The sequence below is a fragment of the Dendropsophus ebraccatus genome, chromosome 13, assembly GCF_027789765.1.
Source record: "Dendropsophus ebraccatus isolate aDenEbr1 chromosome 13, aDenEbr1.pat, whole genome shotgun sequence".
Taxonomy (NCBI): Eukaryota; Metazoa; Chordata; class Amphibia; order Anura; family Hylidae; genus Dendropsophus; species Dendropsophus ebraccatus.
The window spans coordinates 11035390-11054047 of NC_091466.1; the positions used below are offsets into that span (position 1 = coordinate 11035390).

The following is an 18658-nucleotide window of genomic DNA, read 5'->3' on the forward strand; positions in this document are numbered from 1 at the left end:
CTTTAGTAAGCTGGAACCCTGAGTAGGTACTTCCCCCAGTACTCTGGTAGTCAAACCCCCCCGCCTGTAGGTAGGACCCCTCTGTAGAAAGGACCCTTCGTCAATATAGTTTGCCCCCTGTAGGTAGGCTGTTCCTGAAGGCAGGATCCTTTCGCTATGTGGTGCTAAACCACAGGCATGCTGACACCACCTTCCCCAGGGAACGCTGGGGCCCCCTGGTTGGGAACCACTGCTCTCGAATAACAATTGCATAGTGCAGCAAATGGGGGAGGGATATATAGACTCCATCACAAAATTGGAAATAAGGACTGTTTTATGGATCTATGGAGCGCGCTGTATTCATACACTGAATAGGAATTGTTTGTGTGTGTGTGTGTGTTTAGACAAAGTGTCTCACATAACGTGTACCGGCTGGGGGTGGAAGTGAATGAAGCTCTTCTTTCGGCCTTTATAACTTGGGCCCTGTGGTCTCCGCTCGGTCAAAATTCTGGTTTAGTTTAATAAAGACGGTGTACAACTCTGTCCTAGCCACTAAGTCATACCTTATCCCTCTCCCGAAGGCTATACACTGCCCATAGTCAGCCTATGGTGGCCTGAACTCCCTCTACTCCTCACGACAGGATTAATTTATCTGGAAAATAAACATTCGCCTTCAGGAACCTCATAAAATACTCAAAAAGTGGGAGTCGGGGTGGGAAGGATGGGTCTGCTCCCCCATCAAGGACTGGTCATGTATGTAACCACCTCAGCCCCAGATCATCTGATTCGTTTGAAATTTTTTAAATGTATTTTATTTTTTTGTATTTGTTTAAAAGTTTTTGTGAATTTTTTTTTTTATTGTACTGTTTGTAGCTTTTTGTTCAGTTGTAGCCACCAGTAGGTCAGGTGTTTATCCATTTTTATTGCTTTTCCTCTCATCACGATAGAAATAAAGCGTCTCCATCGTTGTCCATAATAGGTCGAAGTGCCAAGGGTCAAATATTGCTATTTCGCCTCACTCAACCGAGTATATAAACTCCGCAGCACAGAAAAGTTTACCATCGACCTGTTTTTATTTATTTTTGCGTTCGGAATTTAGAAAAATATATGTATAACTTTTTTTTTTTCCAAATTTTCTTTTCCCCATTAAATACAGAGACAAATCCGGTCCATTGATTATTATCATTATTTCTTAAACTGGAACGGGTAAATTGGAGAAAGCCAACATGGCCAAGAAAAAACGGTGAATCAATATATAAAATCAATAAGAAAATAGATCTGCCTTTAAGAGTATCCCAACCGTCCACCTGATATTTGGTTTCAACCGCTTGCGACAAAAATATTATTTTTTCTTTTTAATATCCCTGCAAAATAAAAAGTGCTGCCAGAAGACGGGAGCAGGTTGTTTTATCAAATATTTGTTACGGCTTCCAAATAAAAAAAAATCTGCATTTTGACCTTTGACGGGGATGACTTAGAAATAAAAACCTGTTTAGACATGATAATTTTGTACGTTAAACATTTGTATTTAGCAAAATGTTCAGACCGTGTTGGGAAAAATGTTGTGCGGAGTTTACTTTTTCAAGGGGAATCCACTCCACTGTGTAATTTTTTTATTTTTTTTTAATCTATCGTACATTTTAAAAAAATTTTTTTGAAAATTTCTATTAGCTTAACGGCTGCCACGTGAGATGTAGCCTGAACCCAGCGTTATTGAAGGGTGACACGTAGCATAACCGTGGCTGAGTTTCTGGGTGATATCTGAGGACATACCCCTTTTTTTTACCGATGTTGACATTGCATGGCTTGGGTTTCACCAAACTTTATGATGACTACCTTATGGATTTTTTTTTCACCGAAACACTTATTACTAAGAAATTGCCCCCGCAGCTTTAACTTGGTTCCTGTATGGCCCCTAGTACGGTTTCCAGCCATGTAAGTAATCGCTATAAGTGTTACTTATATGGGCCGAAAACGTACTTTGTAAGTCTTACCTATCTACGTGGTCACCACTGGCCAGAAAACTCCTCATTATTCCACCTCCATGGCATTGACGCTGTATAGGTGCAGGTGCCTGCATTGCCACATTGGGTCCATCCCTGAGCGCCAATGCTTCCAGGGTGGCGTGAATACGTGAGAGTTTTCCCGCCAGCAGTGTCTACAGTATCTATGCCTGGATGGGTAAGTATGTTTTTGGCGCACAAGCAATTATATGGCTGGAAACCGTACTAGGGGCCATATAGGAATGTATTTATAACAGAGGGGGTGATTTCTTAGTGACTAGTGATTCCCTTTAAGACCACTAGACCTTAGGGTTTATTCACACTCATTTTTATTCATCAGGACTCTGATACAGATTCCTTGTCGGAATCCCCATGAAAACGGCAAACTCTAGAATCTGCTCTGTGGGAAATAAAGGGAATTTGATGCCACTTCCGAATTAGGCCAACCCATGGAGAAAGCTGTGCCCCAGTCTGCGGTAGAAACGCCAGAATAGGCTTTGATTCCAGATATTTCGGATAGAAAACTCAATGTCAGTGTTGAGCAGAGTTGCCAAACTTTTCAGGTTCGTCAACGTTTTCTGAACTCGAACACTCTGCATTTGACTCCTGGAGATGTTAGATGCATCCTAGGCAGTCTTGGAAAACGTGCACACAGCCTATGGCCTATGGCTGTACCCATGTTGGCAGCCCTAGGGTGGCATCTAACTTCTTCAGACACCTGGAGCCAAATGCCGAGCATTCAAGTTCAGAGAATGTTGTAGAACCTGAACAGTTCGGCAACTTCGCTCAACCCATTGGGTGATCATAAATGGTGTCCAAGAAGCCAAGATGGAAGAGGACAATTGCTTCCATTGGTAATGGTTTATATCCCGACCCATACCTGTCTTCATCCATGCCGGTTTTCCTTATAGACAATGGCATGTTATGACTGAGACATAGCACCATGTTGAGGTCACCCTAATAAATATTGGTGTCCTGGAGCCCCTGGTGCAGCTTCCTTATCTCTTGACTATTTTGAGCGGTGTGTCATGGGGATTTTGTTACCCGGCTCTAAGGGATGCAGCTAATTACAGAAAGGAAGTCGATTTCACAAAGGGAAGTGCTAAGAACCCAGAGGTGTAAGGTTCAGAAGAAGTACAAGGATGTGGTAGGATATACAGTACATAGAAAAACAAAGCTGATAACATCTGTCAGAAAAACATGGCTGCTCTCTTCCAAAAAAAATAAATAAATAACAGCGCCACTTCCGTCCACTGGCCATGTATGGTATTGCTGCACAACTCCATTAAAGGGGTTGTTCACCATTTTTTTTCCCCCTTTCAAATCAACTGGTGCCAGAAAGTTATATAGATTTGTAATTTACTTCCTTTAAAAAAAAAAATAATTAAGTATTCCAGTACTTATCAGCTGCTGTATGTCCTGAAGGAAGTGGTGTATTCTTTCCAGTCTGGAGAGCAGGGAGGAGCGCTTTTCTATTGGGACTTGCTACTTCTCTGGACAATTCCTGACATGAACAGAGGTGGCAGCAAAGAGCAGTGTGTCAGACAGGAAAGAATACACCACTTCCTGCAGGACATACAGTAGCTGATAAGTACTGGAAAACTTGAGAATTTTTTATAGAAATAAATTACAAATATCTGGCACCAGTTGATTTAAAACATTTTGGTGAACAACCCCTTCAAATAGGGCTGAGCTGTAATACCAGATGCTACCTGTAGACAAGTATGGCACTGCGATTTGCAAGAAAATAACCATGTTGTTCTGATCCTGGACAACCCCTTTCATCAGTCTCGGTAATGTCGACTTTCTTCTTCTCGCACACAGGTAGTGTTGTTTTTTTTTTTCTCCTTCCTTGCTAAAGATAGATCCGCAGATTTTTAATTAGCAGATAGAGCAACACCGACATAATTAGACGCGGTGCAGTCGTGAGCGGGTGTTCTTGTGAATTGCAGCCTTTGCACGGTGGGCCACGCGCTAATGCGCGACTTACACTCCTCAATCGTCAGGAGATCATACATATTAAAACTGCTGCAGGGTGTAAGAGTTCAGGGGAACGGGCAGGGGAGGCGGAAGGATTTCCACTTCCTACAGTTGTATTCCACTGGGAGAACTGGGTAATATATGGGATAAGAATATACAAAGTGCTTTATGTCCTGAATTTTGCTGAGAATATTGAGAAGGTGGGCAAATATCTGAATTTCATTATCTGAGTTAATTATTATCATAAACATTCCTACCGTAGTTGGCTAATGAGAAGGTTTATACTGACCCACATGTAGAAGTATATCACTACTGTAATACTGCCCCCATGTACGAGGATATAACTACTATAATACTGCTCCTATATACAAGAATATACCTACTATAATACTGCCCCTATATACAGGAATACAACTACTATAATACTGCCCCCTATATACAAGAATATAACTACTATAATGTGGGAAGGAGAGATAGTCCAGCACTCACCAGATGTCGTCTTCAATAGTTTATTGCATGGAACACATAGCAGGGAGGGGAAGGTGGATCAGTGCAGGTGCAGGCGCATCACCTGGGATAGCTATTTCGGGACTCCTCCCTTCGTCTAGCCATCGGCCTGGCTAGACGAAGGGAGGAGTCCCGAAATAGCTATCCCAGGTGATGCGCCTGCACCTGCACTGATCCACCTTCCCCTCCCTGCTATGTGTTCCATGCAATAAACTATTGAAGACGACATCTGGTGAGTGCTGGACTATCTCTCCTTCCCACATTTCTTTACTGCCTTTTCATGTTAGCACCCCAGCAGTCTTCGTTATAGTCTCCATTAGTGCCTCCGGTCAGTTATATCGGGAATACTTGTATGCAGTGCGGGCTGCCTGTCTCTCCACCTTCATCAATAACTACTATAATACTGCTCCTATATACAAGAATATAACTACTAAAATACTGCTCCTATATACAAGAATATAACTACAATAATACTGCTCCTATATACAGGAATATAACTACTATAATACTGCTCCTATATACAAGAATATAACTACTATAATACTGCCCCTATATACAGGAATATAACTACTATAATACTGCTCCTATATACAAGAATATAACTACAATAATACTGCTCCTATATACAGGAATATAACTACTATAATACACGAACTGGAGAGAATGGAACCGCTGCACATCCCATCTATGGCTGATACTAATGCCGCTAGGCCTATATTAAAAATCAACACCAGAGTGTCTGTATATGAATTGATCAAGCCATATTGCCCATTGTACCACAGTGCAGGTCCTCTGGTCCACACGGGTCCCTACGCTAACTCCACACCGTGTCGGTCTGATGTGTTTTTTATTTAGCCTAGCGGCACTAGTATCAGCCATAGGTGTGAGGTGCAGCACTCTTTTTCTTCCCTGAACCGCATTTTGTTTCTTTCTTTTCTCCGTGTATTGCACTCCTCCTGGTGAGACCCACATGACCGCAATTAGCAGGAGACACCTGAGTGCACATGGTTTTAATCCCTCCTGTTTTTTTCCCATTCTGTTTGCCGCAGCTATGGTGAGTGCAACACCTCATCCAGACTTGTGCTGTTTGGGGGCGACCTTCTCCGCCGGCGGTGCTGGCCGGGTTCTGGTGTGGTGTTTTTGGGTCTGGTCCTGTGGCATGGGGGTCGCAGGGCCGTCCCATGGCCCCCGTTCCCTGACTGTGCATGCCTGCGCGGTTGGTGGCCACTGACTGGCACAGTGTGGACTTAGTGTAGGGACCCATGTGTATCAGATACCGGCACGAGGTACATGGGGCAGTATGGCTTGATCAATTCATACACAAAATTCTGATGTGTTTTTTATTTAGCCTAGCGGCACTAGTATCAGCCATAGGTGTGAGGTGCAGCACTCTTTTTCTTCCCTGAACCGCATATAACTACTATAATACTGCTCCTATATACAGGGATATAACTACTATAATACTGCCCCCTATATACAGGAATATAACTACTATAATACTGCTCCTATATACAGGGATATAACTACTATAATACTGCCCCCTATATACAGGAATATAACTACTATAATACTGCTCCTATATACAGGGATATATCTACTATAATACTGCCCCCTATATACAAGAATATAACTACTATAATACTGCTCCTATATACAAGAATATAACTACTATAATACTGCTCCTATATACAAGAATATAACTACTGTGCTCACATGTCTGGAACCTATGTCTTCCCCATTCTGTGAGAGCAGCAATGGTAAGTGTAATACCATATCCATACTTGTGTCGTTTGGGGGCAGCCTTCCCCGCCGGTGGTGCTGGCTGGGTTTTGGTGGGGCTTTTTGGGTCTGGTCCTGTGACATTGGGGTTGCAGGGCCGTTCCATGGCCTCCCTTCCCTGCATGTGCACGCTTTGCGGGGTTGGCGGTCGCTGACCGACACGGTGTGGAGTTAGCGTAGGGACCCGTGTGGACCAGAGGACCTGCGCGGTGGTACACGGGGCAATATGGCTTGATCAATTCATATACAGACACTCTGGTGTTGATTTTTAATATAGGCCTAGCGGCATTAGTGTCAGCCATAGATGGGATGTGCAGCCGTTCCACTCTCTCCAGTTCGTATAACTACTATAATACTGCCTCCTCTATACAAGAATATAACTACTATAATACTGCCTCCTCTATACAAGAATATAACTACTATAATACTGCCCCTATATACAAGAATATAACTACTATAATACTGCCTCCTCTATACAAGAATATAACTACTATAATGCTGCTCCTATATACAAGAATATAACTACTATAATACTGCCCCTATATACAAGAATATAACTACTATAATACTGCTCCTATATACAGGGATATAACTACTATAATACTGCCCCCTATATACAGGAATATAACTACTATAATACTGCCCCCTATATACAAGAATATAACTACTATAATACTGCTCCTATATACAAAAATACAAGAATTTATTTGAGACACTGCGTGCTCAACGTGGAAGATCGAAAAGCAGGTGCGTTCCTGGAGCGACAGTTTCACGCTTGACCTGGATCTCCTGACCTGATGCAGCGCTTATAGTGCAAAACTGTCACTTCAGAAACATGCCTTCTTTTCCATCTTTTACCTTCCTCGCTGAGCACACGGTGTCTCGAATAAATTCTTTGGATTGCCTTGTCTACTAACCGATGAGTGTCGCATCTCCATTCTCAATCGCTCCATAATTACTATACTACTGCCCCCTATGTACAAAGAGTATAACTGCTATATTACTAAGTAAGTATATAACTCTTGGTCTTGTGATGTGTTCTCCTCTCCTGGGCCCAGAGAGGTAACACTGGGCATCTGTACCCGGCAGCGGCGGCACTCCTCCATGTTACATTGCTCTGCGCTCCCAGCTGCTTTTCCAAAACACATTTTGGGAATCTGACCTGTTCCAGCTTTTTTTTTTTCCTCTCTCACTCTCTCAGGCTTTTCCTGGCCTGAGAATCTTACAGTGGAAAAGCTATTTTTATACCGAGCCTCGGCTATTTTTGGGACGGCAAGTGTAAAATTCCTCCTCTCAAAAACAATGGAGCGCACAGCGGAGAACAATTCGTGGAGACGGCGAGCCTTTTGGCGCTCCTTGGCTGCCCTCTTCGCCACGCACACACACAACACACTCGGAGGTCCTGCGCTGCGCTGTCTTAATGCAGTGACTCATCCATTTTGCTCTGGACAACAAAGACAGCTTCCTGTTTTTTACATATTAGTCCAAGAACCTTCCCTATGATGAAGAGATTCAGCTGTGAAACGTCTTGGGTTGAACTGCAGTTTATTGCGTCCGCGTCTTGCCGCCAAATACCAGTTATGGCCCACGCTTATTAGATGTAACCTTATTCACCTTGCTAAATAGTATTTCATATATTTTTATATGTACAGGTGAAGGTGTGACTAACCAAGTTTTTCTGTTTTTGTGTTATCTGGCCACTAGGGGGAGAAATTCTATATCGGTTCTGTAATTTATAATAGTCAGTGGTTGCCCTTGTAGAATTAGGCTATGGTCCCACGCTGTACAAACAATGGCCGTTCTGCCGTGAATGGCCGTCCTTTAACACTACCTACAGTCAGAATTAATGGTCATGATCATAAATTCCGGCCATAGGTAGCGTTAAAGGCCACCATTGTTTGTACAGCGTGTGAACATAGCCTTAAAGTTTTGAATATTAAAGTGAATATTATTAAAAAATAAAAATTGAAGAATAAATTCATTTGAATAAAATTTGAAATTGTAAAATGATATGTATTTGTAAAATTTGGTAGTTATAGTAATTAAAATGATAAAAGCTGTAAAAATGTATAATAAAAAGGGGAAACCTTTTTATACAAAATAAAAAATAAAATAAATGACTAAATATATATTAAAGGAGAAGTCTGGCAGGGGGTAAAAAATCATTACAGGCAGACAAGTTATAGCCACCTGTCCAGATGCCCCGTTGAGAGCTGCCTCCTGCTTCTGGACCCTACTGGCTGTCTTCTGAGCCCCCCCCGCTATGTCATGACCTGGCGATGGATGCCCCCCTCAGCCAATCAGTAACTGGGGTGGGACACCGCTGCAGTCACTGATTGGCTGAGCGAGCTAAATCCCACCAGTCTGACATGGATCCCAGGTCGTGACATACCCGAGATCGGGGACAAGACGACAGCCGGCCGGGTCCGGGATCTCCATGATGCAGCACAGCGTGGGCACTGGGGGTGGTAAGCATAGTGTGTTTTTTTTTATTTTCCCCCACATCCTGCCCCTAATGACTTTTTTTACCCCCTTCCAGACTTCTCCTTTAAGATACCTTAAGTAAAATATAGATGTACATAAAAATATATATATTTTCAATAAAAATATAGTAATATAATAAATTATATTGAACAAAATAAAAAAGCACTATAAGCAATATAGTGTGGTATAATAATCCCATTTCCGTTTTCATTAGTTACTTGTGTATTCTTCTCCACTTATTGAAAAAAAAATATATATTTTCAGCTGTTTATTATTGACCTTTGTTAGTTATCACCCACCTTCCCCTGACCCCGAATGGCAAAGCTGCATCGCCCTTCCCCCTCCCCCATGTTTTTAACTTTATTGTCCCATAATATGTCCGATCGTCCATTGGGTGCCCCCTGTTGTTCACTTTCCATTAGCCATTTAGTGCTCTGGGAATCCTCAGTGACCTCCCCCGAGGGACCTCTTCTGTGGCGTCACCCAAAAAAAACAATCTTAAAAAGAGGAAAAATAGAAGGCCACATTTATTATCAATTTGTAAGAGAAGAGTCCAAGGAGTTATATGTACAGGCATTGCACAGGCTCCAGCTGTTAATAGATTTGCGCTTGGTATTATCTGTCACAGCAGTTCCGTCATAGCCCTTAGCAGAGATGAAAGGGTGGATTGTTAAGGGAACAGGGGCCCGATATACTGTGAACCCAGCAGAATCGGTAGCAGACCCAGGCAGCATGCTCCTGCTCTTTCTGCCCCCATCAGCATATTGTATGGGGAAGATAATAAGACGGATAATACATGATTGATTCTAAACTGTTAGAAGGCTTTAGGGAGAGTTTCTGCAGCCGAACAATGTGCACGGATTTGAGGATATTATCCCCAAGGGGATGTGATTTAACAAGGCTGAACTCTGTCTGATGGGAAACATGCCTTTCACATGCTCTCTCTCTCTTCTTCTCTCTCCCCTCTTCTGTAGAACTGAAGGCGGCGAAAACCCCTGCGAACATCTGGACCCAGCGGACAAGTAACATGAACTGAAGGGAGACGAGCGGGGGGACTGTTTGCAATTGTAAAGAGAGGGGGGGATCAAAGACGGGAACCCATTCTCCGCAAGGTCTTCGCTTGGACAGTGAGGATTTACAGGAACCATGGGCAGGAAAAAGATTCAGATCCAGAGGATCACAGATGAGCGGAACAGACAGGTCGGTATTGATGGTATTGTGATACTTGTGGTTCCACCATTGGTATAGTTGGTTCCAGGCTGAAGATTTTTGCCAGACGTGACAAAAAAAAACTTTTTTTTTCAGGAGACAAAAAAAGGGGGCTGCTCCTATGATAACTTCAATAACTTGTATAAAGTTGAACGTCAGGTGTGATAGTGGACGACTGAACAACTGTTTGGCCTGCGGTTATGTAATGTCTATAGTGCGCGTAACCTTCCTCTATTGGAGTAGTTAGTTCATAGGAATAGGGTTTTCAGGCTCAGGAGCTTACAATCTATGCTGCATTACTGTGCTGAGTCCTGAGTGTCGATGTTCTGGTCTGCTCTCTCTATGACATCTTCCTCTTTATCTGTAGACATAGAGTGAATGAAGATGGCCAGTGCTCAGGCCTCATAGACACTCTAAATATGGCTGCTGTATTGGTAAAAAAGACCATATCATATCTGAGTAAACGTGGTCTGTCTTAGGTTCCCCCCCCCCCCCCAAATGACTATTCTACAATATTTTACAATATTACTATAATACTGCATACATATACAGGAATATAACTGCATATATACAGGAATATAACTACTATAATACTGCCCCTATATACAAGAATATAACTACTATAATACTGCTCCTATATACAAGAATATAACTACTATAATACTGCTCCTATATACAAGAATATAACTACTATAATACTGCTCCTATATACAGGAATATAACTACTATAATACTGCCTCCTATATACAAGAATATAACTACTATAATACTGCTCCTATATACAAGAATATAACTACTATAATACTGCCCCCTATATACAGGAATATAACTACTATAATACTGTCCCCTATATACAGGAATATAACTACTATAATACTGCTCCTATATAGAAGAATATAACTATTATAATACGGAAAAAAAGAGAAAATATCGCTGCACCTCGCACCTATGGCTGATACTAATGCTTCTCAGCTACATTTAAAAACCAACTCCAGGATGTTGGTATATAATTTGATCAAACTATATTGCCCCATGTACAGCGTGCAGGTCTCCTGGCTCACATGGGTCCCTACACTAACTCACCACCGTGTCAGTCAGCGACCGCCATCCCCGCAAGGCGTGCACAACCAGGGAAGGGAGGCCATAGAACGGCCCTGCAACCACACTGTCACAGGACCAATACCCAGAGGCCCCCTTAAATCCCAGCAGGCACCGCCAGCGGAGAAAGCTGTCACCAAACAACACAAGTGTGAACAAGGTCTAAAACACTCACCACACTCCAGCAGGTAGAATGGGAAGGATAGGAGGTACAAGTCATGTGTGCACAGGTGTCTCCTGCTAATTGCGGTCATGTGGGTCTTACTAGGAGGAGTGCAAACACTGAGAAAAGGGAGAAATGTGACCTGTGCACACATGACTTGTACCTCCTATCCTTCCCATTCTGCCTGTTGGAGTGTGGTGAGTGTTTTAGACCTTGTGTTGTTTGGTGACAGCCTTCTCCGCCGGCGGTGCCTGCTGAGATTTACGGGGGCCTCTGGGTAGTGGTCCTGTGACAGTGGGGTTTCAGGGCTGTTCTATGGCCTCCCTTCCCTGGTTGTGCACGCCTTGCGGGGATGGCAGTCACTGACTGACACGGTGGTGAGTTAGTGTAGGGATCCCTGTGAGCCAGGACACCTGCACGCTGGTACATGGGGCAATATGCTTTGATCAAATTATATACCAACATCCTGGAGTTGGTTTTTAAATAATATATAATACTGCTCCCCTATATACAGGAATATAACTACTATAATACTGCTCCTATATACAAGAATATAACTACTATAATACTGCCTCCTATATACAAGAATATAACTACTATAATACTGCTCCCTATATACAGGAATATAACTACTATAATACTGCTCCTATATACAAGAATATAACTACTATAATACACGAACTGGAGAGAATGGAACGGCTGCACATCCCATCTATGGCTGATACTAATGCCGCTAGGCCTATATTAAAAATCAACACCAGAGTGTCTGTATATGAATTGATCAAGCCATATTGCCCCGTGTACCACCGCGCAGGTCCTCTGGTCCACACGGGTCCCTACGCTAACTCCACACCGTGTCGGTCAGCGACCGCCAACCCCGCAAAGCGTGCACGTGCAGGGAAGGGAGGCCATGGAACGGCCCTGCAACCCCAATGTCACAGGACCAGACCCAAAAAGCCCCACCAAAACCCAGCCAGCACCACCGGCGGGGAAGGCTGCCCCCAAACGACACAAGTATGGATATGGTATTTGGTATTGCGGGGTTGGTGGCCACTGACTGGCACGGTGTGGACTTAGTGTAGGGACCCATGTGTATCAGATACCGGCACGAGGTACATGGGGCAGTATGGCTTGATCAATTCATACACAAAATTCTGATGTGTTTTTTATTTAGCCTAGGGGCACTAGTATCAGCCATAGGTGTGATGTGCAGCACTCTGTTTCTTCCCTGAACCGCATTTTGTTTCTCTCTTTTCTCCGTGTTTTGCACTCCTCCTGGTGAGACCCACATGACCGCAATTAGCAGGAGACACCTGAGTGCACATGGTTTTAATCCCTCCTGTTTTTTCCCATTCTGTTTGTCGCAGCTATGGTGAGTGCAACACCTCATCCAGACTTGTGCTGTTTGGGGGCACCTTCTCCGCCGGCGGTGCTGGCCGGGTTCTGGTGTGGTGTTTTTGGGTCTGGTCCTGTGGCATGGGGGTCGCAGGGCCGTCCCATGGCCCCCGTTCCCTGGCTGTGCACGCCTGCGGGGTTGGTGGCCACTGACTGGCACGGTGTGGACTTAGTGTAGGGACCCATGTGTATCAGATACCGGCACGAGGTACATGGGGCAGTATGGCTTGATCAATTCATACACAAAATTCTGATGTGTTTTTTATTTAGCCAAGCGGCACTAGTATCGGCCATAGGTGTGAGGTGCAGCACTCTTTTTCTTCCCTGAACCGCATAACTACTATAATACTGCTGCTATATACAAGAATATAACCAATATAATACTGCTCCTATATACAAGAATATAAGTGTACAAATATCACTTCTATAATACTGCCCCATATGTGTATGAATATCACTACTATAAAACTAATCTAGTATTATATGGCTCCCTGGACATGAGTATGAAGTTTAGAATTGAATAGGGCTGGGCGATATTGGCCAAAATCAATATCGCGGTTTATCCCACACGTAGCCGCGGTAACGATAATTGAACGATAATTCTGACACGCCCCTTTTGTAAGCCACACCCCTTTTGCAAGCCACACCTACTTGCCATGCCAAAGTGGCAATATTTTGATTCACAAAAGTGAAAAAAATAATAACTCACTTAGCAGCAACACAAAGCAGAGCCATTTAGTGCATACTAGTTATTACAGTATAGGGGCACAGTATAGGGGCACGGCGCACAGTATAGGCACAGTATAGGGGCACGGCGCACAGTATACTGTATGCACAGTATAGGGGCACGGCGCACAGTATATGCACAGTATAGGGGCACGGCGCACAGTGTATGCACAGTATAGGGGCACGGCGCACAGTGTATGCACAGTATAGGGGCACGGCGCACAGTGTATGCACAGTATAGGGGCACGGCGCACAGTGTATGCACAGTATAGGGGCACGGCGCACAGTATATGCACAGTATTGGGGCACAGCGCACAGTATAGGGGCACGGCGCACAGTATATGCACAGTATAGGGGCACAGCGCACAGTATATGCACAGTATAGGGGCACGGCGCACAGTATAGGGGCACGGCGCACAGTATATGCACAGTATAGGGGCACGGCGCACAGTATATGCACAGTATAGGGGCACAGCGCAGTATATGCACAGTATAGGGGCACAGCGCAGTATATGCACAGTATAGGGGCACAGCGCAGTATATGCACAGTATAGGGGCACAGCGCTGTATATGCACAGTATAGGGGCACAGCGCAGTATATGCACAGTATAGGGGCACAGCGCAGTATATGCACAGTATAGGGGCACAGCGCAGTATTTGGGCACTTACAGCTCCTGCTGACACCAGGGACAGGCTGAGGGCAAACAGCAGCTCCAGCACCTGGGCACTGGGCACATACAAGGAGAAGAGGATCTGCAGGGGCTGGCAGCTGCTTCCTTCCTGCGGGGTAGTGACAGCTCTAGATCGCAGTACCATCTTCTACAGGTTCTCTCCCTTGGGCTACTCCCGCTCTCCGCGCCCTCCGCGCTGTGATGGGACAGGTGCTGGGTGGGGAGGGGCTCTGATTGGACAGGCCGGGATGGGTGCATGGAGAAGGGCATAGCGCGCTCTGATGGGACAGGCCGCGTGGGAAAGCATGACGCGCTCTGTCCGGCAGGAGGTTGTGCGCTCTGTCATGCCACGCACGAAGATGGGGGGGGAGGCGCGCTGTCATGCCGGGCTCTGAAGTATGGGCATCCCTGCACAGACGGCACACGGGGTGGGGGGTCGCGCTCTGTCGTGCTGGGTGTGGAGGGGGGCGCTCTGTCATGTCGGCCTCCCTGCACAGAGAGCACACTAATTCACTGCTCACGGCTCAGGCGGGGAAAGCGTGAAAATACCGCACATACCGTCCTGGCAATGTTGAGGTCGGTTAGACGGTATCGGTATTTTCACGGTATACCGCCCAGCCCTAGAATTGAACATTAGACACTTTATAAAGTTTGCCTTTTCAGTGGTGACTTCAGCGGCTATGAAAGGGTTAAATGATCCTTTAAGCCGCTGTCATGTGACGTGCCCCCAGGGCGGATTTCAGACAGCCAGGGTTAGAAAAGCGAACCATATGAGTAGAGATTGTTTGCCCCGGGACTACAATGGGTTCAAGATGTCCCGCATTATGCTGCTCAGAAGAATAAACGTCCAAATTCTGTTTACAAGATGTAATCATTCCGCCATATGTTGTGAACCCGCTATTTGTTTGTTTGATGTCAAAGAATGAACTGGCTGACATTCAGGTATGTTGAGTAACAGAGTTACCGTCCAATAAACAGAATAGTGCAGGGTCAGCTGTGCATCAGAAAAGTAAGAAATTAAAGGGGATGTTCACTTGAGAAGTTATTTTAAGTAAATAGTTGCTTACCCTATAAATAAATATAATTTAAGTTTACTGCATTTGGCCTTTGTTTGCCTCCTTTAGTGCCATCTTTTGGTAAAGATTGAGATTACAGAAATAAAAGCCCTTGTGCTCTGCAGTATGGCTGCGTAGTCTGGACCGCCCCCTTATAGCTGCCACATTGGAAAGGGGCGGTCCAGATTACAAAGCCAGACAGAGTTAGTTTCCTTATTCTATTGAAAAGATTCCATTCATACGAACATTCTTTAGTGCTCAGTTGTAGAATCCCTATAAAAATTCACAAATCACTAGTACTACGTGAGTACCTGCAAACTGGTTGAATATTGAGAATTTATGGGAAGAGATTGGATTTATTGGGTATGATGAAGGGTCCTTATCTTCTTTTGGGGAGGGGGGACTATATCAAACTAGATTGAAATCTAACCCGTCCCTATTCCTCACAATGGCAGAAGTCAGGTTTGGAGAAGATAGACCCCAAGGCGTGGATCTAAGATGGTGCTTGACCCTAACGACAGGACTAGACAGTATAGACTCTATAACATTTAGTGCCAGCTGATACTTGTTCAGAAATAATGCCCATAGTCATGACAACTGTTTAATGGTCCAAGCAAATTCTTTCCCACCTGCCTCGGGAGGAACACCAGTGACGATTGTATCACGTTAGAGTGAAATCCTATCTGTCCATATTCTGTATGACAGAGGTCAGGGTTCCAGGCTGGTTAAGAGCCGTAAACCCTAGGCATAGACAGAAGATACCCAAGATGGCACTTGACCTTCCAAGTACGAATGCCAGGACTGTAGATGAAAGCTTACTGTGCTAGCTTATACTTGATGCCCATAGTCATGATGACTGTCGGTCAGTAGAAGTCAGGGTTTCAGGGTGTGGGACTGCTACAAGCCCTAAAACTAGGAATAATTATAAGATGGTGGTTGACCAAAGAGGGGGCTTGACCTTCCATTTTGAGATTGACAGGACTAGTGGACAGAGGCTTCTTGGATCTAGTTCAAGGATAATGATCATAATCATAAAGACCCAGTAGACTCTAACCAACCTTCCAAAACTCACTTGGCTTAGGAACCATTATCAGACCTGGTCAGCCAGATAGCCAAAACTTTGTTATCCAATGTTTTCCCATAGCCCTTCCAACCATGTCTAATGTGGTAGTGTATGGGACACTTTTTTTTTTTTTTTTTTTTTTTCTACGAGGGCTCAGACGTGATAGTAGCCTGTGCACCCCTTTAATTACCCCGTTGTACAGGTCCCTCTCTTTTTGGCCTTAGTGACAGGAGGACGGTATACAACAGTGTTTGTCACCTTCATCAGTCACTAGTGACTTCCTGCTTGGCCGTAACAGGAAGTAACCAGTATACAGAGGAAACCCAAAGAAACCAATGTAAACAAGACGAGGCTGTCAGAAATGAGGGGTCAGCACATGACGGGATGGGGGGGGGGGTGTAAAGTCGCTATAGAATTTTTGAAATTGCACATGAAAGTCTTTTGTGAGTGAACGGAGTTACAATGCAGCCGCCCACATAGTGTACAATGTATACAATTGTTTTGGAAAGATAAAAGCCCCCGGCAGTTGTCCTTGTCACCGCTGCTTAGCTATTAACGCTGAACTCGTTCTCATTGTGCCTGTGGCGGTGAGACACGATGCCTGCCCCCCTGTTATAGCTGACTAGTCTCATGACAAGCTGTGGTCTACCCGGCTCATTTCTACAGTAAACACGCCAACATGGCAAATAACAGGGGACTGAGGAGCTGGAAGCCTCCGCAGCCAATGGCAGAGCAGATTTTATCATGGTGGACCGCCACATTACCCCAAGTTTTTGTATTTTGGAAATTAGAAGTATATTCTTTTAAAGGGGAGATTGTTAGATGGTGTGTATACCCCACTTCCAGGTAATGAACCATTACAGATCCATCATTCATTCCCCTTAGACTTTCTTCTTCTTAAAGGATTCTAGGCTGGAACGTGAGCAGACATTTTAAATGGTAGCTGTAATGACGACATGATGGGGTGCACTTTACAGCGATGCGTCCAGTTCCACCTGACCCCCCTACATATTAATGCAGTGTACCATAAGTTCCTTCTGCCCTGTATAGTTTTCCTACAGAAACCCCACAGGTAAAATGAGGCATTACACAGTGTCCATTTAAAATAATGAGCTGTCTATGAAACAGAAAACAGGACAGGTCCTCCAGAGCGAGAGACCCTCTTTGTATATGGTTTCCAAAGCGGCACAACTGTAACCATATTTCCAATCAGAAGGCCCCAACTCCATAAAAGTAGGGAGGAGTTGAGGGCTTCTGATTGGGCCTTTTGCCAGTTGGGAAACCATACACAAAGAGGGTCTCTCGCTTTGGAGGACCTGTCCTGTCCTCTGTTTCATAGACAGCTCATTATTTTAAATGGACACTGTGTAATGCCTCATTTCACCTGTGGTGGTGCTGTCGGAAAACTGTACACTTACTTTCAGGTTTCCCCACCGGTTACAGGTGATTACTGAAGGCCCCAGCCATAATATATGTCGGTAGAGGTCCTGCCCAATACACGGCTCTATATGTTATGTTTATTCAGCGCTGGCCTGGATAATCGCAGCCCAGAGCTACATCTCCCTCCCATGATTCCCTGCTCCCCGACGCTGTGATAGACGAGAATATGCCGCCCTCAGACCTACAAAGAGCCACAATTGGCCAGTGTATTTTCCGGCTCTGTGATCACAGCACTGACGGTGAAATGAGGCGGCGAGCAGCTGTTGTGTCTCTATGGCGTGAGTGTGAACGCTCGCCTGCCCGGCCCATTACTGACACCCCCTGTACTGTGACCCGCTAGTTGTTCTGAGAGGCATGAGGCGCTGCGTACCTTGTGCCTCCACAGCGTTGCCTTAGATCACTTCTTCAGCTTTCGCCCCGCAGCCATAGCTCCAGCAGAGATTTCGGAAAGTTGGGGTCATGTGACTGATGGTCCTTGTCACACGCACAGATGCTAGGAAGCGTGGGAGAATCTATCTGCTTCACCAGGAAATACGACTTCCTGCCACTCCTCATCTTGGAGTCTCCTTTCATTCATTGTGTCGTCTTACTAAAAAGACGGAAAAAGAAACATTGGCCATTTTGGAGGAGCCCACCTGGATCCACCTCAAACCTCCATGGGTGTTACATTGCCGTGGTACTAAATACAGCACCTTCCATTGGAAGCAGTCTTATCCTTCCCATTTCATTCGATTTTTCTTGAAATTTTCCATGAAAAATATACGTTCCGGTTGACAGTTTTTGAGAATTTCAAGGTGTAAAAACAAACAAACAAACCCTGTTATAGTCAAGTAACATAGCCCAGTGTGTACTAGTGTCGGGTTATGACCGCCTTCCTGAGGTAAATGTTGCTCCTTTCGGCTACCCCTACCCCTACGATTGCATAACTACAATTCCCAGAATGCCCTAACAGCTCTCGGCTCTTAGGACTTGCTGGGAGTTGTAGTTGTGCAACTACAGGCTTGAAAACACTGTTGTAGGGCATATAAGTTAGTGTTGGGTTATTTATACGCCCCTGAGGTAAATGTTGCTTTTTATTACAACCACACCACTGTGGTTGCATAACT

At 44.7% G+C, this 18658-nt stretch overlaps 1 protein-coding gene across 7 annotated transcripts in view; it reads left to right on the top strand.

The window, feature by feature from the left end:
• The window catches only part of MEF2D (myocyte enhancer factor 2D), a 144961-nt gene that overhangs the window by 93705 nt on the left and 32598 nt on the right, over positions 1–18658 (top strand). For all 7 annotated transcript variants that reach the window (XM_069950688.1, XM_069950693.1, XM_069950692.1 and 4 more), the window contains one exon: positions 9707–9932. In XM_069950688.1, the coding sequence (XP_069806789.1) occupies positions 9879–9932 (54 nt within the window). In that variant the 5' untranslated portion in view covers positions 9707–9878. The remainder of the gene's footprint in view (positions 1–9706; positions 9933–18658) is intronic.